We start from the raw sequence: 25893 nt of genomic DNA, 5'->3' as shown, positions 1-25893 counted from the left end.
TCTGAAACCTGTGACTTTTTCCTGTCTTCAGAGTTACACAGACTTGAGTTCCATTCCCAGCTCTGCCACTTAGTGATAAATAACTGAACCTTTATTTTTAGTTTCTTTAGTCATAAAATGAGCTTCTGCCACTCATTTTGAAGATTAAATTAGAAAAGGAATATAGTGTTAAGTGTTCATTCCAAGCCACTTTCCTAAATCCCTTCCTTCTGTCCTTGTAGAATTGAATGTGCTTGAATTTAACATCTAAACACCGTTAGCTTCTTAACAGTGGCCATTTTTGCTACCTGCTTTTGTAAACACTAGTTCGGAAATAATTTATAGTGTATTTCTGAACAAGGGCTCTTTACCAAGAACGTTTTAGTCAGATTTCAGTTAAACTGTAATCTGTTTTCCCAAACTGGTTGAGCTCTGTATTGGCTTAAGGAACAGTAAAACGTGCTGTGAAAAAGTGTCCCCTGCTCCAATAAATTTGGGAAATCCTAGATTAAGGATCTTATTAATCAAATCTTTTTGTAGTTCAGCTTCCCAGAGCCTTGTAAATACTACTGTACCTTTTGAATCCCCAGTAGCAATGCTGGCATGTTCCCCAACCTTACTGAACAAGGCAATCACGTCTGCCTAGAATACCACAATTTCTAGTATGCTATTATAGAAAGTAGCTACTGTAAAACCTGATGCATGTGATTTACCCTTGGTTTAGAACATGTGAGAAACAAGGTAGATAACCAACTATGATTCTAAAAAAGAAAAAGCAGAGATGGTAACATATTTGCGGACACATTGCTCATATCCTCAAGCAAATAATATGTGCCTTAATTGATCTTATTTTCTTTAATCTGGCCTGATTTCTCAAGCCTGCTTTTTGTTTTGTTCAGTGCCTGAGCTATTTGACTAGAATTGTTATCTTCAAGAATATTTTGTCACCAGTAAAGGCAATTGGCAAATTTACTTGTTTAATTGGGTAAACCTACTAAATTTGCAAAAATTTCACCCAAAGGAATAAAAAAAGGTAGTCTGTATATTACTAAATTTTATCTTGAAAATAAGCTAGTGTTTGAAGGGAGAATGTAGGACTATCAGGGTAAAAGACAAACGTGTGTTCAGCCTCACTGCTTCAGTCACTGCACCAGTGTCACCCCAGCTGCTGGGTATCAGATGGATTCTGACTATGGAGTCCTGAGGTCTACTTGGTGAGGAGGAACATTTGTGATTTTAATACCCTTTGGCTAAGTGCAGAGTCAAGGGGTAAGATGAAAGCAGGTCAAAATGCTAAGTGACTAGAGTCTTCCTACAATTCTTTCCTGTTTATGCTGCATGCTGTTCTTATGCTTACATAAGCTGTTAGAACATACGCTGTTCTTATGCTTCCTGTTCTTATGCTACATAAGAACAAAAATTGGTCATGTTTCCAACGTGTCAGCTCATAATACCACTTTCTGATTAGTGTCAGGCATGAAGGAAAAAGTTACCTTCTCATGGGAGAAACATAGAAGATTCATTTCTCTTACTCTCAACTCCACCAGAGTAAGTCCTTTCAGAGGGAAAAACTGTTTAGTAATCATTTCTGTGGGGTTTTCTTTACTTCTGTTCACTGGATATTTTCAGATATTACAGCTGAAGAAAACTATACCTGAAGGTAAGTGGTTGGCCCATTACATAGTTTCATGGCCTTTAAGAATTAGAAACTGCGATGTCATTTTATATTTTGAAAAGGCAGGATTTAAGCAAAGTAGTGTGAGAGGAGACAAAAGATGTGGGGCTAACACTATCAAGTATCTGGGAAGAATTTACTATGCAATAAGAAGGATGCGTACATACACTGGGCAGGAATTTTCACGTTTGCTTTTAAAAATATCCGACTTCAGCTCTGGTCATGATCTTGCAGTCCGTGAGTTTAAGCCCCATGTCAGGCTCTATGCTGACAGCTCAGAGCCTGGAGCCTGCTTCAGATTCTGTGTCTCCCTCTCTCTCTGCCCCTCTCCTCCTCATGCTCTGTCTCTCTCAAAAATAAACATTAAAAAAATTTTTTAAATAAAATTTTTAAAAAATAAGGCTTTATATGGAACAAAAGAAATATATCCTAAATGATGGCCTTTCTCAATCCAGACTGAATTTTATAAATGACCAAGTTTCCAGAACACATTCATAGGGTCAACAATGCGTTTTATTATACATTTTAGATTTATACATTTCATATATGCTTTTAAAGCTTCAATTAACAGATAATACAAAATAAAAAATATGTATGCAGCAGTGGTTCTCAGGCACAGAATTTAGGAGGAGACTGGAGCAAGTTTTTCCCCTTAACATATAGTGAATATTATGAACCAAAATACTAAAATGTTTCCATCTGACCTAGCTGCCTTTTTGACTGAATTTTATTACAGTGAACAGCTTTAATAGTTATGATATTGCTAACTGGAAACAATAAGACTCAAATTTATAACCTGTATTTTCTTGAAATCTGCAGGACCTAAATAATTACTTTTCTCCTAATAGCGCTCCGGGATCATCTAATGAAAACAATATTGTCCATAAAATATCTGGAGCATCAGCCTAAGAACCACTGCCCATGGTTATTCAATGTCTTCAGGCCTCACAGGATGAGGTAATGGTATGATGGATTTCTTCTCAGTGTCTCTGGAAAGTGCTTTCCTCATATCTGTTAGGAAGCAAAATTTAATGTAAATACCCAAATATCAAAATATATGAAATCTGAAGGGTATACATATGTAAAGTTCCCATAAAAGGTTTGTCCCCTAGACCCTGAGAGAAATGTATTTAAATGAGACTCTTAGTCACAAGTACTCAGCTCTTCAAACGAATGTTCTTTTGTGAGAATCTCAGTAAAATTAACATACCTGTAACATAATAAAACAATTGATAGTAATTAATCATTGGTTAGTCAATGTAAGCTAACCAGTGATAGGTTCATAAAGGAGTTAAGGGAGATTTAAATATTAGATAGTGCTCAAATTTAAAATATTAAGTCCAACAAATATTCTTTTAAATTTACTAAAATAACTATTTCAGTCTGTAGAATGAATGTAAATGTTCTGGCGGCTTCTTGAGGATACTGCCACGGAAGGGAGCTCACCATAAGCGTCCTCGTCAGGCTCCCCATTGCTGGCTGAATAGTACTCTATGACTGTCCTGTATACGCTGTAGCCCAGCTGCTTGTACATGTTGACTGCAACCTGGTTAGATACTCTTACAAAGAGATCAACAAAAAATCCACCCTTTCTTTAATTAAAAAAAAAAAAAAAAAAAAAGGAAAATGTTAGAATGTGAGAAATTCTAGAAAATACTTATTTTTAAAAACAACACTTGTTTTTAGTTTGCTTTGACTACCATTCATAGAATGGTAGTAATAGAACCTTGCAGCTGATTACCTCATACCAATTTTTACTTCTGAGGATTTATGACAATTATCTCGCAGTACAAAGAGATGAGTTTCTCTTGCATACTGACATTTTAAAACCTAGATTTTCTTAAAAGACAAACTTAAAAAGCATTTTTAAGCCACAATTCTGTCTTAAATTACTGTGTATTTTATATCATAGTAATTGACATGGTCATTTTATCAACTAGCGATACAATACTTTCACCCATACGTGCAAATTAAAGATATTGAACAACAAGCACCCATGTGGCCATGGCCCAAGTGTAAATACGGGACACTGGTTGCCTGACACTGGCAGCCATGAAGCCCTCAGTTTTCTCTGTCAGTGACAGCCACCTCCTTTACCCAGAGGTTCTGACTCTTGTGCTCATTAGCTCCTTGGTTTTTGCTGTAGATTCACCACCTACTATAGCTTTTCCTATTTTGAACTTTTATTTATCCTTGGGTGATTTGCCTCTCAGTAAGTGGGAGTCAGCCTTGGTGTAGCTGGGATCTTATTTATCTTCCCTTTGTTTAGCATCCCATTGCATGGATGGATATATACTACAGGTTGCCCATTCCCCACAGATAATCCGGTTTTTACTATTACAAACTATGCTGCTGTATTTTTATTGTATGTCTCATGGTACATACAACTAGGGGTGTGGTCACTGGCTCACGGGGGCATTTTCAGTTGCTTTAGTTAATGCCCATTTCCCAGTCAGCTTATACTCCCAGAGGAGGGGAAGACTCCATTCCCACAGTACCAAGGCTTGGTTTATCAGACACTTTTATTTTTGAAAATCTCTTAAGTATCGCGGGGCAATTTTAATTGGCATTTCTCATTACTAATAAGGCTAACTGTATTTTTGTAGGCCATTTAGATTTCTCATTTCGTACTGTCCTTACTGGTCTTTCACACATTTTTTCTCTCCCCGCCCAGCTGTAGTTCTCCATGTATTCTGAATAGTTGACATTGTATAAATGATTACTGCAAAATTTTTCCCAATTTGTGGCCTGACTTATTATATATCTTTTGATGAACAAAGTTCTTTCACTTCAATGAAGTTGCAATATGAACCTCCTTTACAGTTAGCCTTTTTATGGTTTAAGTTCTTTTTACCCTGAGGTCATGGGTGAACTCTCCTCTATTATCTTAAAATGGGTAATAGTTTGCTTTTCAAATCTAGGTTTTCAATAAATCTGGAATTGTGTATTGTAAGGTAGTAGTAATCTGGGAAGATTTTTTCCCATGTGGCTATCTAATTGTGCCACCATCTTTACTGAAGTGTATCCCTTTGTTGCTGATCTTCAGTTGCCTCCTCTGAGGTATGTCAATCCATACATTCCTGCATCTGCCTGCCAGTTCTTTACACTAGTCTAAACTAGTACTCCAGCACTAACACACAGCTTACTCATTACAGCTTGATACCTGGAGGGGCAAACCCGCCCATTTTGTTGCTCAAGCAATCTTGACTCCTTCCATTCCCCTGGTAAGTTTCAGAATCAACAAGTCCCACAAAAAGGACTTGAGATTTTGATTGCCGTTACATTGGCTCTGTGGATCAATACCAGTTTAGTCTTCATGTTACTACAGGTGGTTATCTCTCCACTTAGGTCATCTTTACGGTCTCTTGGTAACGTGTTAGAAAGTTCAGAGACCTCTAACAGCTTTTGTTAGATTCTTCCAAAGGGCTTAATGTATTGATGCCATTATAACTGGCATCTTTTCCTAAATTTTACTGTTTTTATAGAAATGAAATTGAATTTTATACTGACTATCCAACAACTTTAACTTTTATTCTAAACATTTATTTGTAGCTTCTTGTGGTTTTCTGTTTGTACAATCTTAGATGTATAAAAATAAGAGTTTTGGTTTTTCTCAGTTCTCATATATTTTTCTTGCTTTACTGTGTTGCCTAGGATTTCCAGTAAATTACCAAAAAGGGGGTAACTATAGGCATCCTTCCTTGTCCCAAATTTCAAAGAGAAAGCATCCAATGCATCATTGCTAATATTTACTACAGGTTTTTGGTAGATACTCTTTTTTTAGGTTATGAAAGTTCTCCCCTTCTATACTAACAGTTTTTAATCAATTGGATTTTATCAAAGCATTTTCTGCATTTACTGAAATAACAAATGTTCTTAATATGGTCCAACAGATTTTCACATGTTAAAAACAACCTTCCCCTGATATATCATCCTTTTTTATGAATTGCTGAATCCATTTTGCTAAGATTTTTCTGGGATTTTTGCATCTATAATGAGTCATTTTTTTTCAAATTTTCCTTCCTCATATTTGTCAGGTTTTATCATCATGGTTATTCTAGTCTTAAAAAAAAAAACCAACACTGAAGAACGTTCCTTCTTTGTGTAAAACTGAACTTATTTCTTAAATAGTTGGTAAAATTTACTAGAGAAGCCTAACATTCTGCAAAGATTTTTAGGTACTGATTGTAATCTGTTAAGGAAGGGGGTCTGCCTGCAACCTATTTTGGTAGACTTCTCAAACTAAGAACAGTTTTTAAAATTTTGAAAGAGTGTTTAATACATACACATACACACACATGAGATATTAGCTGGCCTGTAAAGTCTAGGTATCTATCTGGCTCAGAAAAAGTGCTGACACTTACTCTATACCCTTAATTTCTAATCATTCTAGCAGAAAGCATGTTTCAAATTTCTCATTATAGTAATGATTTGCTTTATATTCTTTCTCCTTGTATTTTTATCAATTTTCTCATTTTTACCTTGTCACCATGTACATAAAATTAGTAATTATTACATCTTCCTGATACATGAAATCTTTTACCTGTTATCCAGTGACCCTTTTTTTCTCCGTTAATTATTGCTGTGACTATTGTTAATTTAAGTACACCAACTGTCTTTTGGTTAGAATTTTACATGACAATTTAAAAAATTTCTTTCAATCTTCCTGTATGTTTAATTTTTACACATATTTCCTGTAAATAGAATATAGTTCTGACAGTCTTTGTCTTTTCAATTTTATTTGGTTTTACTGTTGTAAGACGACTTTAACATGAAGTTTTCCCTTAATAAGTTTTAAATGTACATTTTTTACTATAGGTAAATGTTGTACAACAGATTACAGAGTTTATTCATCCTCTTTAGCTACAACTTTATGCTTACTGATTTTCCCCCTTCCCCCCAGTCTCTGGCTACCACCATTCCACATTTTGATTCTCTGAATTTACCTGTATTAAATATCTCATATAGGTGGAATCACACAGTACTTGTCTTTCTGTGACTGGCTTTACTTAGCATGTCTTCCTTTGTCTTTTAACTAATTAGTCCATTTAGTGTTGTATTTACTGATTATATCTGGATTCATAGCTACCATCTTATTTCATGCTTTTTGTTTTACCACTTTAATCTTTTTCTCTCCTTATGGACTGATTTTTCTCATTCCACTTTTTCTGTTTGGAAATTATACTTTCTGTTTTAATGTATATATTTAAAAATACATGTATGCACGTATGTGTGTATGTAGCTAGGTACACACACATACACGCACAAATCTGAACTATTCCAAAGTAATGAAGATTTAGAACCTGGAAAAGAAGGGAGCTTGGTGGTTTTCTACTCTGAGAGAGATTCTATCCCATAAATACATTAATCATATGCATAGAGTGGATAGCTAATTAGAACCCATTTCTTAACTCCTTATCCACCATACAATAATGCCAAATACTTTAACACCATTAACAAATGTGTGTAAACTAAAAATTTTCTCTTCTCCCTTGTTCAGTCCAGGGAGGATTCTTTAAATTCTTAAGGACTACAATTAACTTCTTTTTCAGCTAATGCTGTCTCTTCCCTGAATGATCTCAAGTTCCTCTTGCCCCCAACTTGGCCCAGAGCATTTTCAGGCCATGGTTATTCCTTTAAAACTGCCCTTTATTAAGTCCATTAAGTGGAAAGCCTCAAGAGCCTTTCTCAGCAAATGTTCCCTTCCCTATATTTCCCTATATATTTCTAGGCATTAAGAGAAAAAAATAAATGGCAGCTTGACAACTGATTAAACTCGTATATACATCTTTTACCTCTTTTTTACAATGGGAGCTGGTAGGAGTATTTTAATTACATTACTTTTATCTCACATAATGAAGGTGTTTCACATACACAACAGGTCTTTTTTTTAAAAAGCCCTAATGCTGGCAGTCCCCAAACTGTGCTCTAAGGTGGCCCAAACTCTTAGAGGTGCTGTAGGATATTTCAGATGTTTGGGGAAAACACAGACAAATCTTTCATGTTAGACACTGGCAAACTAAACTACTAGTTTGCTATAACTCACAAATGCAGCATTACATGGTGTTACATTCCTTTTGGTGACAAAGTATCTTTATGAAGCCAGGTTTTAGCAGTTCCTATGATTAAAAGAACCCAATAAAACCAGAAAATCAGTATGAAAGAAGAATGCAGGTGGTTGTGTCAAATCGGTTTCCAAGGTATGAGAAGTCCTTCAATGCTCAAAAGGCTATAGGTAACCAGTTATTTAACAATGAAATAAAAATATTTTTTCTTTCAATTTGTTTATTTTTTTCCAAATAGCTACTAGGTTATCAGGCCATAAATACTTACTAAGCAGTTAGGACATAACTTAAAATTAAACTAGAGGATTTTTTTGGCCTTAGGGGCACTGTGGAAAAAAATAACTGAGACGCCAAGGATGATGTTAACCGAATTCAGGAACATCTGCCACATTCTGCCACTAAAAGAAATCTTGAGAGCTAGTCTTTGCACCAATTCCCAAGCATATAAGCCTATGGTAGGTCACTCACTTTGCCTGAATCTTCCTCAGTGGCAAAACAGAAACTGTACTACTACTATGAATATTTGACTACTGAAGACTGAAAATGAAAATCCTGTAAAGTACAATATTCAGCCTGAATGGAAAAAATCTTATAAATGTTCACTATGAGAAAAATAGTCAAATTATTAAAAAGCAAGATCTCACCGTTCTGAAATCTCCTCTAATAATTCCATAAGTTTTGCAGCCAAACCAAGGCGTCGAAATTCTGGGGCAACAGAGAGAGCCGTGACATGTCCGTGCCATTCTTCCCTAGCTACAGAGCCTTCTGCTTTACCCATAACTGCCAACAAAAGATTGCATTCAGTAATTAAACACATGGATTTACACAAAAATACAGAATGACTGTTGGTACATTATTATTATAAAGGAAACTAATGACAAACTTTAGTTTTTAAGTAACATTGAAAGTCATCTAGCTAATGGTTATTGGTGCTTTTATCTAAATCTCACTTATAAATATAATGCTGAATCTAGTTGTAGAATGAGAATTAGAAAAAGGTTTTTTTTTCTTTAAAAAGAATAACACTAAAAACACAACTAACTGAACATACATTTTAAAAATATCTGCATTTCAGAATCGGAACATATATTTTTTAAATATCTACATTTTACATAGGTGGGTAGGTTATGTATACACCAATAGATAATGCACAGCTCAAATTTTCACTAGTAACCCTACTAATTCAATGAAGATGCTACCATTCCTATATTATGTACCAAACCATGTAGAAATGTAACATAAACATAGATCTAAAAAGCCTGAGACCATGTCTGTCTGGTTCAGGGCTGTATCCCCCTGGGGCCTACCAAGCACAATGCTTCAAACATAGAAGGCATCACCAAGCTGTCAAATGGTTGAAAAATAGAATTCTAGGCATCATGATTATAGTTGCAATTCTACAATCAATCTAAATCAGTTGAAACCTATACTAAAATCTCAACTGCCTATCCAAAAATGTTCTAGTGGTTGGTATTATACTTACTATAACCCATTAACTCTCCACCAGGTGCCTCTGCAACAATGAAATACTCTGGCCAGTGGGCGAGGTACTGTAAATAAAAAGGAATCCCATACTAGAGTCTTGTTAAGGAGTGTGGAAAGTAATTGACAGTAAGAAGTATTCTTAATAAAAGGAGTGTTATGAAGAAAGTTTCCTTTAAAAAATATATTATTACTTTATCGCCAGTCCTATATATGTATAATTTTGATAACCATAACCATGTCAGTACATTATTTAGGTTAGCACTAATAATTTATAACAAAATTGACTGAATATATAACTTCAAATGTGAATGGAGACAACACCATGTAATACGAAGCAGAGAACCTGGACCCCCAAGTTCTGTGTCCATACAGATCACACTGTATCTAAATCTCTGCACAGCACTTACCATCACCTGGTATTTGTTACTATCTCTCTCCCTTTTGAATATGAATGTCATGTTCACTCCATCCCTGGTGCTTGGCACAAAGTAGATACTCAATACATTTACTTTTCCATAATTGCACTAGAAAATTAGGGATTAGTTCCTATTTTAGCTTCAGCTGTGTGACTATGAAAATAACTTTAAAAGTTAATCACTTCTAGAGTCAACTTAACAGTTACCCTGTAGTGTTTCCCCTCCATTGACTCAAATTCTCATTTTCTGGTACTACAAATAAAAGCTGACCTAAGAGTGAATGACTGAATAATTTGCTCATTATGTAACTCTTCAACCCTGGCGTCCTTACTGATAAGTGCTCATTCTTATATTTCTTCTTAGTGTAAGCTTGCTGATGCAATTCTGAGGGGCCACCACCAATCACATTTTTAAGTTCCCATAAAACCTGTTCAGCAATATATTCTTCAAACTTCTCTGAAGGAAAGCTGTTATTTTCAGCACTCTTCAAACATAACCCTTAACACAGCAGGCCAGCCAGTCTTCTCACCATGCAGCCACTGACTCACACCATAACTGCCTCTCCTCCTGCTAGGGGAGGAGCCCAGATGCTGTTCATCAATCATGAAGACCTGGAAGATTATTTCCAAACATGGCCTCACCTGGATAATTTTACTGTAAATTTTAAGTGTAACTAGACATATACCATGCAAGTTGATTCGCATCCTAATACTTTACCTTACTATACAGTGGAAGTTTTTCGGCCATTCAAAACAAAAGTTTTTTTAAACACGGAGAGGGTCTGTATTTTTTTAAACTTATTTATTTGAGAGAAAGTGCATGCAGGGGAGGAGCAGAGAAAGTGGGAAAGAGAGAATCCCAAGCAGGCTCCGAACTGCATGGAGCATGATTCAGGGCTCAATCTCATGAACACTGAAATCATGACCTAAGCCGAAATCCAGAGTTGGACACTTACCTGACTGAGCCACCCAGGCACCTCTGGAGGGGGTCTTTAAAAGGTCATAATTTTTGAAATACAAGTGAAATTCTTGATATTTTTGCTTTTTCACTCAACTTTGTTTCTGATATGTAGCTCTGTTGTTGCCTATACCTATAGTTAATTGTTAATAGCTGTATAGTGCTGTATAGTGTATAAGTGCTGTATAGCACTCTGCTGTGTGAACAATTTAAATATCCTATCTCTTGAAAGAGACATCTGGGTTACTTTCAGTTTCTCAAAAAATCTTTTTAAATTCCTTCATGAATATAGTATAATTCATTTAACCAGTTCCTCATTGTTATGTATGAATGTTATTGCAAATTTTTAATATTATAATTCTGTAACACATAACTCAGGGGTTAACAAACATTTTCTATAAAGGGAGAGATAGTTAAATATTCAAGGCCGTGTGGACCGTATGCTCTCTGTTGCATCTACTCAAACTGGACAGTCTCGACAAAGCTACAGACAGGTTGTAAATTATTTGGCATGGCTGTGTCCAATAAAATTTTATTTACAAAAATAAAAATAGGCAGTGGACCACATCTGGCCTATGCACCTAGTTTGTCAATTCCTGACATAATTGACTCTACTATTATTTTCAGCTTCCGGGAAATGGAATTACTGTGTATTAATTATACTGCCAAAGCGCCTTCCAGAAAGACCGCAGCAAGCAGTTTATACTGTCACTAGCAATTTATGAAAATGTTGCTCTTACCCTCATCAGCACTGAGTTTTATCATTTCTTTAAATCCTTGATAATTTGATAGATGAAACATGGCACTAGAGGCACCTGGGTGGCTCAGATGGTTGAGCGTCCGACTTAAGCTCAGGTCATGATGTCACAGTTGGTGAGTTCCAGCCCCACGTGAGGCTTGCTGCTGTCAGCGCAAAGCCCACTCTTCAGATCCTCTGTCCCATCCCCCTCTCTGTGCCCCTTACCTGCTCACGCATGCTCTCTCTCTCTCAGAAATGAATAAATGTTACACAGAGGACTGAGATTTAAACAACAAAACATGGCATCTCATTTTGGTTTTAATTTCCATGTCTTTTGACTGAACTGTGAGCCTGAACTGTGCCCTCTTTTGTTAAATTATCAGTCAATATTACCCTCCTACCCTGCAATGGATATGGAGTATAAGCTAGAAATCCAACTTTGTTTTAAGCCACTGAGAATGTGGGGTTGTCTGCTAATGAGACATAACCCAGAACACCCCAACTTCACACATCTTTGCCCATTCTTCTATTGGGGAACATGGTAGATATTGCTAATTATTACCCCAGATCTTTTCTTTGTTTTAGTAACAAGCCCTAATTTAAAGCTGGGCTCATTCCCAGACTGTTACAGCTAGTAAGTGTGGCATGAAGCAAGTTCTAGTCAGTGGGATACAGAAAGTCCTGTGTGGTATTTCCCAAAGGTACTCCTGAAAGGGAAGGTCTCTCTCACCTTCCCCTCTGTTGATCCTCCTGCCAGGAACATGGATGTCATGCCATTTGCTCTGGCAGCTGAGACAGGAATGCCAAGGCCACCCTGGGAGTGGTACAGTGGTTAAAATGCACAGCTGGGTCACTGGTGACTTCATGAAACCACCACAGACCACTCATCACCTCCAGACTTCATTCACATCAGAGAGTAATAACCCATCTTGCTGAAGTCACTGCTTTCTGTTGCATGGAGCCATACTTCCTACCCAGGGGCAAGGTAGGCAGTGTTGCTGCACTGCTGAAGATTTAGGAGGTCATTATACTAGCAGCTTGTCAGGCAGATTTAAGACAACTCTTGTTCCCAGTTTGTTTTTTTTAAGTGCTTTCACTATTGCTTATGTTTCCAGGACTACAAGTTTTAAAGTTTTTCTATACTCAAGCCTATTTTTTCCTTTGTTCCTCCATGTTCCTTACTCCTAGTAAGCCTTCATTTAACTTTTTTTTTTTTTAAAAGGATACAGTTTCTGTAAGTGGATCCAAGTTACTAAAAGAAACAAAAGAAATGTCAATAGTAAGCAGTGTTGACAAAACCAGTTTAAATAAGACACAAACTGAAAACATGCACAAGGAACACAAAACATGCCAAATCCACAACTTTAAAACCAAATTTAGGGGTAAGGAGGATGGTGTAAGCTACCTAATGGCCAAACTGAGCCATCACAGCCACTATAAAGATACCTATACGTTTTCATTTAACTGTTTCTTCCTTTACAAATTACTTTCTATTTAATACATCTGATCGAAACCTTCCATTTTCTAAATGACAATAAATCATTAATGGAACTGGAGCCCAACCAGACATGTAAATCACAAACAGAAGGTAAAACTAGCTCCTGCAGCATCTGGCAGGGGTCCCTCCAGCCAGTCTCTAGGCCTTCCCTGACAACTCCTTTCTCCTTTATTCCATCCACTCGGTGTGGGCCTCTCACCACTAGGTGTTTGCTCCCCTCTCTTCTACATTCTCACCTCCTCTTCCCACCACCCCATCCCTAAACTTTTGGAGGGAGACTCCTGGATCTGACTCTGGTGCGCTCAGCACTTGTTTCTCTAGCATATCAGATCACAACAGTCCCAAATCAGCAGTTCTTACAATGTACCTATGGTCTGTCTACAAAGAGCTCTGCCCCTCACTTTCCTATTCAGTTACTGGAACCACTATTTTGCCAGACTCAAAACCAGCCACCTGAAAATCTACCTCTTGTATACCCAGTCAGATTCTTTCTTGGGACCCTTACCAATGCACTTCTCTAGGCCAGCAGTTCTCAAGCTTTTCGGTTTCAGAACCAATTTACACTCAAAAACTAATAAGGACCCCCAAAGAACTTCTGTTTATGTGGGTTATATCTATGGATATTTAAATTTTTAATATTCATTTTAAAATAATAAATCAATTACATGTTAATAAAACCTTTTTTTTTTTTTTTAAACTGAAAAGTCATCCTACTTTCAAGAACAAAATTTAGGGGCACCTGGGTGGCTCAGTCGGTTAAGCATCCAACTTCGGCTCAGGTCATGATCTTGGGGTTCATGAATTTGAGCCCCAGGTGTGCTGTGCCCACTCTGTGCTGACAGCTGGGAGCCTGAAGCAAGCCTGCTACCGGATTGTGTGTCTCCCTCTGTCTCCACCCCTCCCCCACTCATGCTCTCTCAAAAACACTTAAAAAAAAATTTTTTTTAAGTACAAAATTTAGCGACAAGAGTGGCATGGTTTTAACAATTTTACAGATCTTCTTAATGTCTAGCTTAAGTGAAGGCAGATGGATTCTCACATCTGTGTCTGTATTGCTTGGTACTGCAAGTCACACAACTGGAAACTCCACTGTGCACTTGTGAGACAATGAAAAAGGCAAAAAACCCATCTTAGTGTTATCCCAAAAATCACTTTGACCCTGCAGAAGCTTGCAAAGCCCCAGCCACAGCTGATCACTGCTCCATACAGTGTGGGAATACACTCTCCCACACCTCTCAACGACTACTTTATAAGCCTCTCATCTTGCCTCAACTCTCCAAGGCCACCCCTTTCCAATCTCGGCTGCTTCCTGTTTCACACAGAGAATACACAACAGCAGGCAGAAAGCTTCACCAAGATCCCACCACCAAACCCACCCACCTGTACCTCAAGCGTCTGTGCCCCTCTCTACTCGCTCTCCTGTGACCATGCCTGGACTGCTGGTGAGCAGATCCACCCCCTCAGTGCCCAGGTTCCTGCTCCCACAGTTCTCCTCTAATCGTACACACACACTGCACATTTAGCCATCAGCAGCTCTTTACGTGGCTCCTCACTCCCTCCACTTGAAATGCTCTCCTTGCTCAGCTTCTCAGACCCACTACTGGCTTTTTCTCCCAACTCACCAGGCCACCAGGTCTCCTTCAACACTTGACACCTAAGGCACCGTCCTGGAGCCTCTTTTTTCCTATCCACAGTCATTCCACCACTGATGTCACCTATCCTCTCAGTTTTTGTTTTCTGTTTTAACATTTATTTATTTAAGTCATCCCTACACCCAGCGTGGGGCTTGAACTCACAACCCCGACATCAAGAGTCACACGCTCTTCTGACTGGGCCAGTCAGGCGCCCCTAACCTCCTGGCTTTAATACCATCTACATAATGTTGCCTCCCTCCACCCAAATTTCTATGTTTAGCCCAAACTTCCCCACCTGGCTATCTCAATGCACTTCGCAGAGGAGCCCAACTCCTAGGAGAGCCTCTCCAAGATCTAGCCCTGTGACTCTGACCTCATGCTCCCACTCTCACTCTGTTCCAGCCACCCTGGCTGCCTCCTCCAGTCAGAAACAGGTACCCTATGCACTTACCAATCCCTCTGCCTGGAAGTTCTCCTGCCCCCAATATCCACCGGACTCACTCCCTCATCTCCCTAGGTCTTTCTGCAGTGACACCTACCCTAAACACTTACCTAAAGCTGAATCCCCACTCACTCCCTATTTCCCTTCCCTGTTTTCATGTTTTTCTTTGGACTGAATAAGTTCTACAGTCGTACTTCCTTCCCCACCCCCTCCAAAATGTAAATTCCATAAAGGTAACATTGTTTTGCTTTGTTCATTGCTGTGTCTCTAGCACTGATGCACAGTAGGCATGAAGATTATCTATCCAAAAATGAGTAAAACACCTGCTGAGTTAACCGCAGTGCTTCTACATCCACGGCATCTTCACTTCCTACTGCAGCACCCTCATCCAGTGATTCTCAGTGTTCTCTATGAAAGTGCCCTAATCAAAGTGTGAAGTTGGAAGACATGGGAAGAGGAGTTCCCAATGGCATATTCTGAAGGGGCCTTAACAAGCTAGACAATTCTTTGACATCTAAAGTTTTATTGTAAGTGTGTGTGCTTATTTTCTTTCTTCTATATTCATTTTCATATAAAATTAGGGCTAAGCCTCCCCAGATCTACAGTTAAAACAAGGTTTTGCCCTGTACACTATTGAAGCTTCAAGGTGCCTTGCCCGCCCCCCCAACCCCCAAAGGCACCTCCCAGACCCAAACCTCTGCCAAGTCATCATCTCTGGGCCCTTGCCAGGACATCCTAAGTGGCTCACCTCCCTGGTATACCTCCTCTAATCGCCTCACATTCCACACAGCTCTGTGGTGAAGAGCTAGGGCTCCAGAGCACTGGCCCTTAAACAGCCGACGATTTGCATTTTCCAAGGGTTCCCTGGTGGTTGGGGACCACTCTGAAAGAACCACTGTTCAACAGCCAATCTCCTGGATTAGATTCCCTGCTTCACCGCTCCCACCACAGGGCTCTATCACCTGGGGCAACTGACTTGAACTCTCAGTACCTCAGTTGACTCATACAAAAAATGGGGATACTGAGAGCACCTTCTTCAGAGAACTGTGAGGATTGCATGGGTCATTACAAGTGCCAGCACCCATCAGGCAGCGGGAACTCAACACAACTCACCTGAGTTACACTGCTTTGTGGGAGAGGCTCATTAGAAAATTCTTCCCAACAAACAAACAAGTCTGAACCCTCCAGCGACGGAGCAAAAGTCCAGTTTCACCATTTCCTCTGGCCGCTCAGAGAAACCCCCTACCACAGTCACACTTGTCTCTCAGTTGTCTGGCCACACTCTAGGTTTTCTCACCTTCACACCTGCTTCCTTCTCCAGAACTTCCTCATCACTGCCAACATTTTATCCATCCTTCAAGGCTCACTCCCTCTTTGAAAGGTTTCTAGCCAACTCCTCTCAACTTCTTGCCATTCTCTTGACACTTGAATCTGACCCACCCAGCTGTCTTGAAAGTGGATCTGGGATTGGTTGGTAGGTAGGTAGGTAGGTAGGTAGGTAGGTAGGTGGGTGGATGGACGGACAGATAGATATATGAGAAAGTCAACATTAACAAAACGCTTAACTGTAGAATCCAGCAGATGTGTCTTTAGATGTTCAGGGTAAAATTCTGTCGACGTTTTAAATGTTCAGAAACTTCCACAATAAAATCTTTTCTTAAAAAAAAAAAAATGTGCCTGCAAGTCACAGGTCCTGCCTTAACACGGACTGAAAGAAAGTACACACAGCGGGTCTCCACCAGCATGTGCCCTATGCCCCGACTCCTCACAACACAAAGTTTTCCAGGCTGGATGCGCCGCTTTGGTAACAAAACGCACAAAAACCAACCCGGACCAAGAAAGGAACGGCGGCGGTCGGTGCCACCATCACAAGGTTTCACTCGGATACTGATTAACCATCACCAGGTGGGCTGCACAACGTCCGTATTCCCCCAAAAACACTTAGCTGTTGACCTCGCAACGACCTCCGCGGCAGGCGCCTCGGTGCTGTCCGCTGCACAGAAGACGAAGCCGAGTCAGCTGGCCGGACGTTGGCTGCAGGCGGCAGAACCAGAGCTGGGCTCGGGCCGCTCCCCCACCTCCTACCACTCGCGCGGGCGCGTCGGGACAGCCATCGCGACAGGACGCCCGCGCACTGCCCCGGCCCCAACGAGCACGCAAGGATGCAGGATGAAGTCTCAGCACCTCAGCCAAAGTCAGCGGGGAGCTCCGCACGTCCGTCCCCGCCCCGGCTCTGACCCCGCGGCCCCTAGGGAGGCTCCAATGGCGGCCGGCGGGGGTGGCTCCCGCGGGCCGCGGGCCCAGGCCCGGGAAAGGGGATGCAGCCACCAGCGTCAGCCCCGGGGGCCTCACTCACATGTTGTTGAAGCGGAACAGGTCATCGCACGTGAAAGCCCGGAGCGTGGTCATCGCGCCGCCGCCGCCGCCGCCGCCGCCGCCGCCGCCGCCGCCGCCGAGGCAGGCTTGCCGTGAGCCCCGCCCGCCCTGCCGGTAGTCGCTTTGCGCGGGTCACCGCGGGGCGGGGCAGGGAATTGCTTCCGGGCCACGAGTTGCTTGGCAACCAAGGTGGCAACACCGCTCCCTCTGGCGGCCGGCGTCTGGAATTGCAGTGTCATTCTTGTAAAGTCGCCGGGTTCTCACCTTTCGAAACCTCAAAACTACTCTTCGGGAGTGACTGAAAGAAATAGGTAGTGTGATCTCCTAGGAAGGAAACGAAAAGCTGACCGGGGCTAGGAAGCCACCACTGAAAAGCGGGGTTCAGGACCGCTTGGGTGCCCGGTAATAAATGAGAAAGGAAGTGGAGCCAAATGGGAGAATTCATGCATGGTTCATCGCTGCCTGTCCCAGTGATGTGTAATCTGAAATCTTCTACTACCACGTTTAGGAACATAAAGAGAAAGGTGAAATGAGTTGTAATAGTAGATGTTATTTTACCCAGCATATAAAAAATATTATCATTTTACATGTAATTAATAAAAAAATTATTAATGGAATGTTTTACTTTTTTGTTGTTGTTGGAGTAAGTCTTTGAAATCTGGTGTGTATTTTACATTTGCAGTATATTTCAATCTGGGAGCTGAACTGAAATCAGAAATACTTGTTCTGTGTTTAGATTTCATCAAATGTATACATAAAATGTATGGTTAAAAAGCAGATTCTCATACTCAAACTGTGCCAATCATACTAAGTTTTCAAATAACCTAAAGGAATAATCAGTTTTCAAATTTAAATTTACGTTAAAGTTAAACGAAGTTAAACATTTCATTCTTCAGTAGCATAAGCTACATTTCTAGCACTCAGTAGCCTCATAGGTAGTGGCTGCCACCATATTGGATAGTACAGGTCCAAAGGCTAAGAAATGTCCTGCCTACTTATGGAGGTTCTCACCCCTCTCTCCTTTGTTAAGCAATTACTGAGTTGGTCTTGAGGGACATATTGCAGAGGTAAAACTAACCCATACCACTCCTCAATAAATCTGAATTCCTAGGTCTTCACATCTAACTGCCCTGGATCCCAAGGCTCCACAGGGATCCTCAGCAGCCTGCTGCCCAGACTTGTGGGCCAGGCATGGAAGGAGGAGAGCAGATGGCTGAGGAAGTAGGTAAACCCATAAGAATGATCTCCCAGGGCACGTGGGTGGCTCAGTCCATTGAGTATCAGACTCTTGGTTTCCACTCAGGTCATGATGTCACCATTCTTTGGGCTCCATGCTGACAGCACAGAGCCTGCTTGGGATTCTCTCTCTCCCTCTCTCTCTGCCCTTACCCCATTCACACTCTCTCTCAAAATAAACAAATAAACTTAAAAAAAAAAAAAGAAAAAGAAGGGTTTCTTTCCCTAGATCCAAGCTTATCTCCAGGCATTGTTTCCAAAAACCTCAACAATACAGGTGAGTGTAAACACACATGCACTAGTTCCTGGAGCATGCAAACTCATATCCACAGGTTCTATAAATGCACTAGGAGGGCAGAATATGAGCTCATGATCTCAGCTACTGCCTGCCAGGCATTTAAACGGAGCCATATTTTAGAGGCAATTTCCTATCAGGAAAACCTAATGCACCATTTTAAATGACTGTTAAAGGATCATTTTTAGGAACGGTAAAATTTGATTTTCAAATAAATGTAAGATGAGCACATGACAAAGATTTTAATTCACTAATTAATGAAAGAAACAGTAAGTTGTTACAACCACTTCAAAGGAGAATTTAAAGTGCACAAGGCAATCAGGAAGATGTAAAACTGGTTGATACCCACAGAGTGGTAGTCTACTGCATCTTCTGGACACACATAGTGCACTTCTGTTTCTGTGGACTAGAGTCATTGTCTTTACTATCAGTTTTCTGCAGCTTACAGAGTTAACCTTGGAAGGGTGTACCAAACACCTAGTCATCTTGTGTGTGTGTGTGTGTGTGTGTGTGTGTGTGTGTGATTTAACACTGCATTGAAACTAAAGAGATGACAGACTACTGTAGAAATATGGGTACTTAAAGGTTTCCTTTAAAGCTTAAGACTTTGTAAACATCGTTACTTCATTGTTTTCTGGTGTTTAAAGTTTCTGGGGGAAAAGAGTAGGCCAGCATGATTTTTGTTTTCCCTTTTGTGGGTGACTTAGTTTATGTTGGAGTGTCATTAGTCATGACACTTCCATAAATAAAACATTCTTTTTTTTTAAATATTTTTATTTATTTTTGAGAGAGAACAGAGCATGAGCAGGGGAGGGGCAGAGAGAGAGGGAGACACAGAATTTGAAGCAGGCTCCAGGCTCTGATCTGTCAGCACAGAGCCCAACATGGGGCTCAAACTCACAGACTGTGAGATCATGACCTGAGCTGAAGTCAGACGCTTAACCAACTGAGCCACCCAGGCGCCCCCAGAAATAAAATATTCTTAACGGCACATACATTTTAAACCTAGTGAATCTCTGTAGCGCATGTCCTAATGCATTTCAGCAGTTTAAACGCTGAAATTTACAACAACCACCAAAAAAATCAAAGCTGGATCACTCCCACATAGCCAGTGGGAATGTAAAATGGTGCAGCCTCTCTGGAAAACAGTTTGGTGATTTCTTTAAAACCTAAATATGCAACTACCATTTAACCTGGCAATTGCACTCCTGGGTATCTATCCCAGAGAGATGAAAACTTATATTCACAAAAAAACCTGTATACAATTGTTGAAGCCAGAGTCAAAATTCTGTGTGATTCCATTTATGTGACATTCTGGAAAAGGCAGAATTATAGAAACAGAAAACAGGTCAGTGGTTGCCAGGGGCTGGGGTTGGGGGAGCAGAAGGGAATTATGGGAGAGTTTCATAGGATTGATCATTACTGAGTGTTTCTGTCAAAATTCATAGAACATACACTACAGAGAGTGAAAATTTACTGTATGTAAGTTATATCTTAATAAACATGACTTTAAAAAAATAAAATCGATAGTTCTTATGTTATTGTCCCCACCATTTCAATAAAAAGCACAAACTACTTTAAACCCTCTCAAGTCTTACAGTTTTGGGGGGGCTTCTAGGACATGCTGTTATTGATTTCTGTTTCAATTTTATTTTTAACATGCAGGAAAAACAGTTTATCCCCACATTAAAGATGACTCATAGGGGCGCCTGGGTGGCGCAGTCGGTTAAGCGTCCGACTTCAGCCAGGTCACGATCTTGCGGTCCGTGAGTTCGAGCCCCGCGTCAGGCTCTGGGCTGATGGCTCAGAGCCTGGAGCCTGTTTCTGATTCTGTGTCTCCCTCTCTCTCTGCCCCTCCCCCGTTCATGCTCTGTCTCTCTCTGTCCCAAAAATAAATAAACGTTGAAAAAAAAAAAATAATAAAAAAATAAAAAAAAAAATAAAGATGACTCATAGACCTTTTTATTTATTATTTTACATTGTGTAATTCCTTTTACTGCTTAGTTAGGAAAAAAAACTACAAGCTTTTACCACATTTTATCACAAAACATTTTCCTGCTCATTGAAATAAAACACCATGTGCTCTTCTGTAAACAGTGCTGACCCAGGTTCACATCCACCATGGAAGAATTCCACATTTAAACAAGCAAACGGCTTGGTGTTTCATCTGTTGTTGTTCCATTTCTTTTCCTTCAGATCATGTGAAAAGGACAAAAAGCACAGTACATATATATATTTTGACAAATCCTAGGCAATGTGCTTGACAATAAAGGAACTTGGGTGGGTGGTTGCCTTCAGATAACAAATTTATTTTTTATAAAATAATAACTGAGCAGGGTAGATGCATTGACTCTGACCATCAGTGTAATTATGTTCGGTTTTGCTAAGCAAGTTTTACGGGTGCGCTCACCGTTCATACTAAGAGGTGACTGCAGGGTTCCATTTAAGCAAGGGACACTGCATACATCTACTCCTTACCAATACCTCACTAAAAGAATTAAAAATTTTTTTTTCAAGATATACATCCATAAGAACAAAGAGAATGAAGGAAGAGACAATAGCCAGCGAGAACTGGCAACAAAATTATGGATGCTAATAAACTAATTTAGCAGATAGAATAAAGCCAAAAGGTCAGTGACTGCAGGAGGAAAGGCCAAGAGGCAAGGCAATTAATTCATGGGGCAGAATCTGGGGAAGCTTGGGGAAATAGACAAGTCAGGTATGAGAAAGGGAGAAGATGAGACCCTTTCTCCCTGGAGAGGCACAAGAAGTTGTGTGCCTGAGTTCAGAACACAAGCATGAAGGGTGAGGGTAAGACATCCTACTGACAGTGAGGATTATTTGAAAGATGGCATCCTGAATAATGACCCCCTGCAAACCTTTTGCCTGCTTTTCCCCCCAAATGCTGGGAGCTAAATTGACCCCAGTCGGACATTAGGGAATTTTTTTTGTGGGGAAACTGCCTGACCCAGGAGAAAAGTCCCAAAGATATTCATGTTTTCTCAGTCCTCTGACAAAAGGGACAGACTGCCACATAGGTACTCTAGGCCACCAATTCACAAACTCTGCCCCATATACATGATTTCCAACAAGCTTTGTGGTGCTTTATATTTAATTATGAATAGCTAAAAATCACTGAGCATTTGAAGAGAGCCTCTAACCCAAAAGACAGAGATCAAAACAATCAAACAAAAATAGAACTGGATGAACAGAAAAACACTAAACCAGATCATCTTATAATATCCACAGAGAGGTACGAAGATACTGCATCCACAGAAAGAAAGAACAAATTGTTATAAAAATTACATCCCGAGACAAAAAAAATTCTGGGAAATTGCAAATATGTTATTATAAATAAAAAATCAATAATTGAAGCAATGCTCCCAAGTGTAAGAAATATAGACAAAGAGACAGTAAGGATCAAAGGTAAAGAAAGAGAGAGAGAGAGAGAGGCAGCTCAATCTAATAGGTCCAATATCCAAATAATAGGAATTCAAGAAAGTGAAAAAGAAAATGGAGAGGAGGAAATGGTCATTTTAAAAATATAAGAAATGTCTTCAGAATTTAAAAATATGAATTTCCAGAGTGAAAGAGACCATGGAGTCTCTTCCAATTGATTAAAAAAAATCCACAGCAAGGTACATCACTGACAATTCCAAACAGTATGGATAAAGATACAATTCTAAAAGTTTCTAAAAAGATCTGGAAAATGTAAGGAAGGTGTATTAGTTCACTTTCGCTAATTAGCAAACCACTCAAACTTAGTGACTTAAAAATAATTTGTGGGTTGGTTGGGTAATTGTTCAGGTCTGAACTGGATGCATGGCCTTAGACTGCCTCACTCACATGTCTGAGACTTCCTGGAATGGTGATCTCTTGTCTTCCAGAAAACCAGTCTGTATTTGTTCACAAGGGTGATGAGAGGACTCTCAGCAGCAAGACAGGGCTAGCCCAATGCACTTTTCAAACATTTACTTGCCTCGTGTTTTTGACCAAGGTAGGTCATATGGCTGGGCCCTTGGTCAAAGTGGAAAGAGATTATCCAATGTTATAGATAAAGTGAAATACGATTCTTTGGGGGCCATTATGTCAACTATGTAAGATACACACAAGGTATACGTTGATAGAAGCAAGGATTAGAAATCAAATGGTATCAGACTTCTCAACGGCATCTCTGAAAGCCAGAAGTCAAATGAAGGAAAATGATTTCTAACCTGCAAAATTCTAAGAGACCATTTCTAACATAGAATTCTCTATCCAGCCAAACTATCAAGCACCAGTAAGGATAGAAAAGTCAGAAGAATATGTAAGGCCTCAAATATTTCACCTTTAATTCTTCCTAATGGTGTGCTTCAAGAAGACAAAGAGGTAAGTGAAGAAACTAAGCAAAAAAAGGTGGCGGGCACACAGGCTATAGGAAATAGGATATTTAACTCTGTAGAATGGTAAGGAGAATTCCCAGGATGACATTTCACCTCAAATATTTCACCTTCAATTCTTCTGATCCTTTCCCTCGGCAATCAGCTGGCAAGGCCAAGGGAGCCCACTCTCTTCCATTTTGAACAATTCACTCCTTGGTCACCAAAAACACTTAAATATATCTTCCACGTTTTTCAAAATTGATGAGTAAAATGGCCCTCTGATGAATGCATCCTCAGGGAAGAAAATGTCTTTAAAAGAATGTTGTCTGTCCTTTCAGATAATAAAAAAGCTCATGAACTTCCTACATCATGTGCAGTGTGACTAATTCTCCAGACTACATGATGATGTCTGCGTGCACACACACACAAACACACACGTCTGTGAGCAGCTGGCCCAGACAGAAAGAAACCTTTCCAGTTTTTGTTCACTCTCACACAGTAAGAGGTAAAAGAAGACAACACTCAACAAAACGAGCAAAACCCACATTTCCAGGCTTTCCCCACACCCTTCAGGTCTCCTCTCTTTCCTACAGAAGCAAGAACATAACATAAAACCTTGAGGTAAACCCTTATTTCCCGATACCTGTATTTTAAACCTTCTGTGATAATGCAGGTGGTTTTAAGTGAGGTTATCCACCCCCCTTTTTTTAAGTAAGCCTCGCAGCCATTTTCTTCTCCTTTCTCCAGTCTTATAACAGCAGCACACCTACATTTGTGTAACTGTATTGGCTGCACAAATGCCATTACCCCACGTATGTCTGAAACTGATACTTCTCAATCAAAGTGCAACAGATAATCTGCAGATCCTGCCAAAATGCAGGCTCTGATTCAGCAGGTCTGGGAGGGGCTCAAGATTCACACCAAGGAGATGTAACTCTTGGCCCGGGGACTGTATTTTGCAGCCGAATGTCCAACTATCTGTGTAATGAGATTTTGCAGTTTGCCAGGTATCATGCTGGTAAAAAACCAACCTTTCCAATGTCCTAGCAAGTTCACATATATATTTACTTTTGATTGGTTAAAGAGTCTTTGTCACTTTATTGCTCTTGGCAGGTTTTCATCTTTCTGTTCAGGGTAGATGCATGTCTACTGACCGCAAAGGTGAAAGCAAGTGAGGAAGATAAAATTAACTCAGAGTGCAATCTGATAAATGAGTCCATTTTCTCATAATCTGTAGAACTGGCAAGACATGAGAATTGTGGCCAGCAGAGATAAAGAAGATCACATCAAACAACTTTTTCTTTTGGGTAAAGCATCATGCTTTTCAGCACAATCCTGTTAAATAATTATGCATGCTTCTATAAATATCTATATCTAGATACACAAGGGAATATAATAAACACAATAAAAAGTGGAAAAGCTGTTGAAACAATTGCTGACCAGAGTTACACTTCTACTTAAGTAATAATTTCTTTCTGGGAAGGTTTACAGCAGACTCCATGGTTGCAGAGATGGTTCCTCTCAGGATCTCACTCAGACCATGACTGGGGAGCAGACAAAACTTGTCCTTGCAACCTCCCTTCCTCCCCTTCTCCCTTCTTGGCAAAAGTCCCCACTGGCTATGGGCCCTGTCGATACTCTTGGCCTGTAGGGAACACTGAGAAAATACTGCCAATTCATACACAGACACACACACAGACACACACGGCTACCACCACCACGCTCATCAGCAAAGACAAAGTTACAGGATGGCATTCACTCTAGTTTTAATCCTCCCACACTGGGCATCCCACCCCAGTATATTTTGCTTAAACCTTCAATACCTGTTACTGCCTTTCTTCTATTTCATAAGAAACTTGCCAGTGGGTAATAACAGAAGCAGATAAGTATGAATAAACAGTAGTGGAAAAATTTCGAAGAAGTTGCTTATCTAATGATAATAGCAACTAATATTTAATATGCTCGTGGGGTGCTGGACACTGTTCTGACTTTGTGCGGATAAATTCCTGCAGGCCCAGTGGCACTCTTGTGAGCCAAAATGCTGTTATGACCTCAGCCAGTGAGAAGTATGTGTTTGACAGTGTGTATATGTGTTTTTTAATGGATGTAAGTGGTGGATGCTTTTTAAATTTTATATACACATATAGTCATTTTTAGCTTTCTAAATTATTCTCAGTTAATATGCTAGGACTGCACTGTCCAACAGGGTAGCCACTAGCCACGTGTAGCTTTTGAACATTTGTGAAATGAACTGTGAACTGTGGAATGAGTGCAAAAGACACACAAGATTTTGAAGACAGTGTAAAAATAAAATGCATCTTTAATATTGAAGTTAATTGTTGAGGTATGATACTTGGGATATCATGAGCTAAAATATATCACAAATCTGTTACTTAAATAAATTAGGAGTATGGTCATATATTACTATTAATTTTACCTATTTCTTTTTCCTTTTTTTTATGTGGCTACTAGAAAATTTAACATTACCTATGTGGTTTGCTTCATATTTCTATAGGATGACGCCATACTAGAAGTACCCTGTTCCATGGTCTTCTGCCGGCCGAAGAAGATCGAGAACCTGCACTTGGTTAGGTGTTAGTGGCTGTAGACAAGGTCTTCATTCTCCTGGGTGTGTTTGTATCTTCAGACCTGTGTCTTGACCTAAACTGGTGTTTATCAGGCCCAACTTCACAGTACAGTCACCTTGGAAGTTTTAGTGAGAATGGCTGTCTGGG

The 25893-nt window shown here is 39.9% G+C and overlaps 2 protein-coding genes and 1 long non-coding RNA gene across 8 annotated transcripts in view; 1 reads left to right on the top strand and 2 right to left on the bottom strand.

Annotated features, from left to right (window-relative positions):
* Positions 1 to 2149: 2149 nt before the first annotated feature.
* On the bottom strand, positions 2150 to 17399 carry NAA20 (N-alpha-acetyltransferase 20, NatB catalytic subunit). Of its 6 annotated transcripts, none has more exons than XM_047854178.1 (7): positions 17247 to 17383; positions 16844 to 16883; positions 12047 to 12130; positions 9203 to 9269; positions 8364 to 8499; positions 3101 to 3246; positions 2150 to 2665 (listed from the first exon to the last, which is right to left on the bottom strand). In XM_047854178.1, exons 1-7 carry the CDS (start codon positions 17297 to 17299, stop codon positions 2580 to 2582), a joined length of 612 nt encoding a protein of 203 aa, XP_047710134.1. In that variant the 5' UTR covers positions 17300 to 17383; the 3' UTR covers positions 2150 to 2579. The 6 variants fall into 6 exon arrangements, with proteins under 6 accessions (XP_047710134.1, XP_047710135.1, XP_047710136.1 ...); XM_047854179.1 differs by lacking the exon at positions 12047 to 12130 and adding an exon at positions 12544 to 12568 and having other exon boundaries at positions 9203 to 9293; positions 17247 to 17380; XM_047854180.1 differs by lacking the exons at positions 12047 to 12130; positions 16844 to 16883 and adding an exon at positions 12544 to 12568 and having other exon boundaries at positions 9203 to 9293; positions 17247 to 17390.
* On the top strand, positions 3245 to 8499 carry LOC125162773 (uncharacterized). Its single transcript, XR_007151169.1, has 2 exons — positions 3245 to 4878; positions 8041 to 8499. It is a non-coding gene; the product is annotated as an uncharacterized LOC125162773 (long non-coding RNA).
* The window catches only part of RIN2 (Ras and Rab interactor 2), a 242644-nt gene continuing 227498 nt past the window's right edge, over positions 10748 to 25893 (bottom strand). Inside the window, exon 15 of the transcript XR_007151168.1 lies at positions 10748 to 10758. The gene's annotated coding sequence lies outside the window, so the exon portion shown is untranslated. The remainder of the gene's footprint in view (positions 10759 to 25893) is intronic.

Source organism: Prionailurus viverrinus, chromosome A3 (assembly GCF_022837055.1).
Source record: "Prionailurus viverrinus isolate Anna chromosome A3, UM_Priviv_1.0, whole genome shotgun sequence".
NCBI lineage: Eukaryota > Metazoa > Chordata > Mammalia > Carnivora > Felidae > Prionailurus > Prionailurus viverrinus.
This window is presented reverse-complemented; position numbering and strand designations above follow the sequence as displayed.

Coding starts and splice junctions, on each gene's coding strand:
- NAA20 (XM_047854178.1), bottom strand. CDS start 17,299: ATGACCACGCTCCGGGCTTTCACGTGCGATGACCTGTTCCGCTTCAAC. Junction 12,131..16,843: donor GCCGCGGAGGTCGTTGCGAG/GTCAACAGCTAA, acceptor TACCACTCCCAG/GGTGGCCTTGGCATTCCTGT. Junction 3,247..8,363: donor TTAGAGGAGATTTCAGAACG/GTGAGATCTTGC, acceptor TTTTAATTAAAG/AAAGGGTGGATTTTTTGTTG.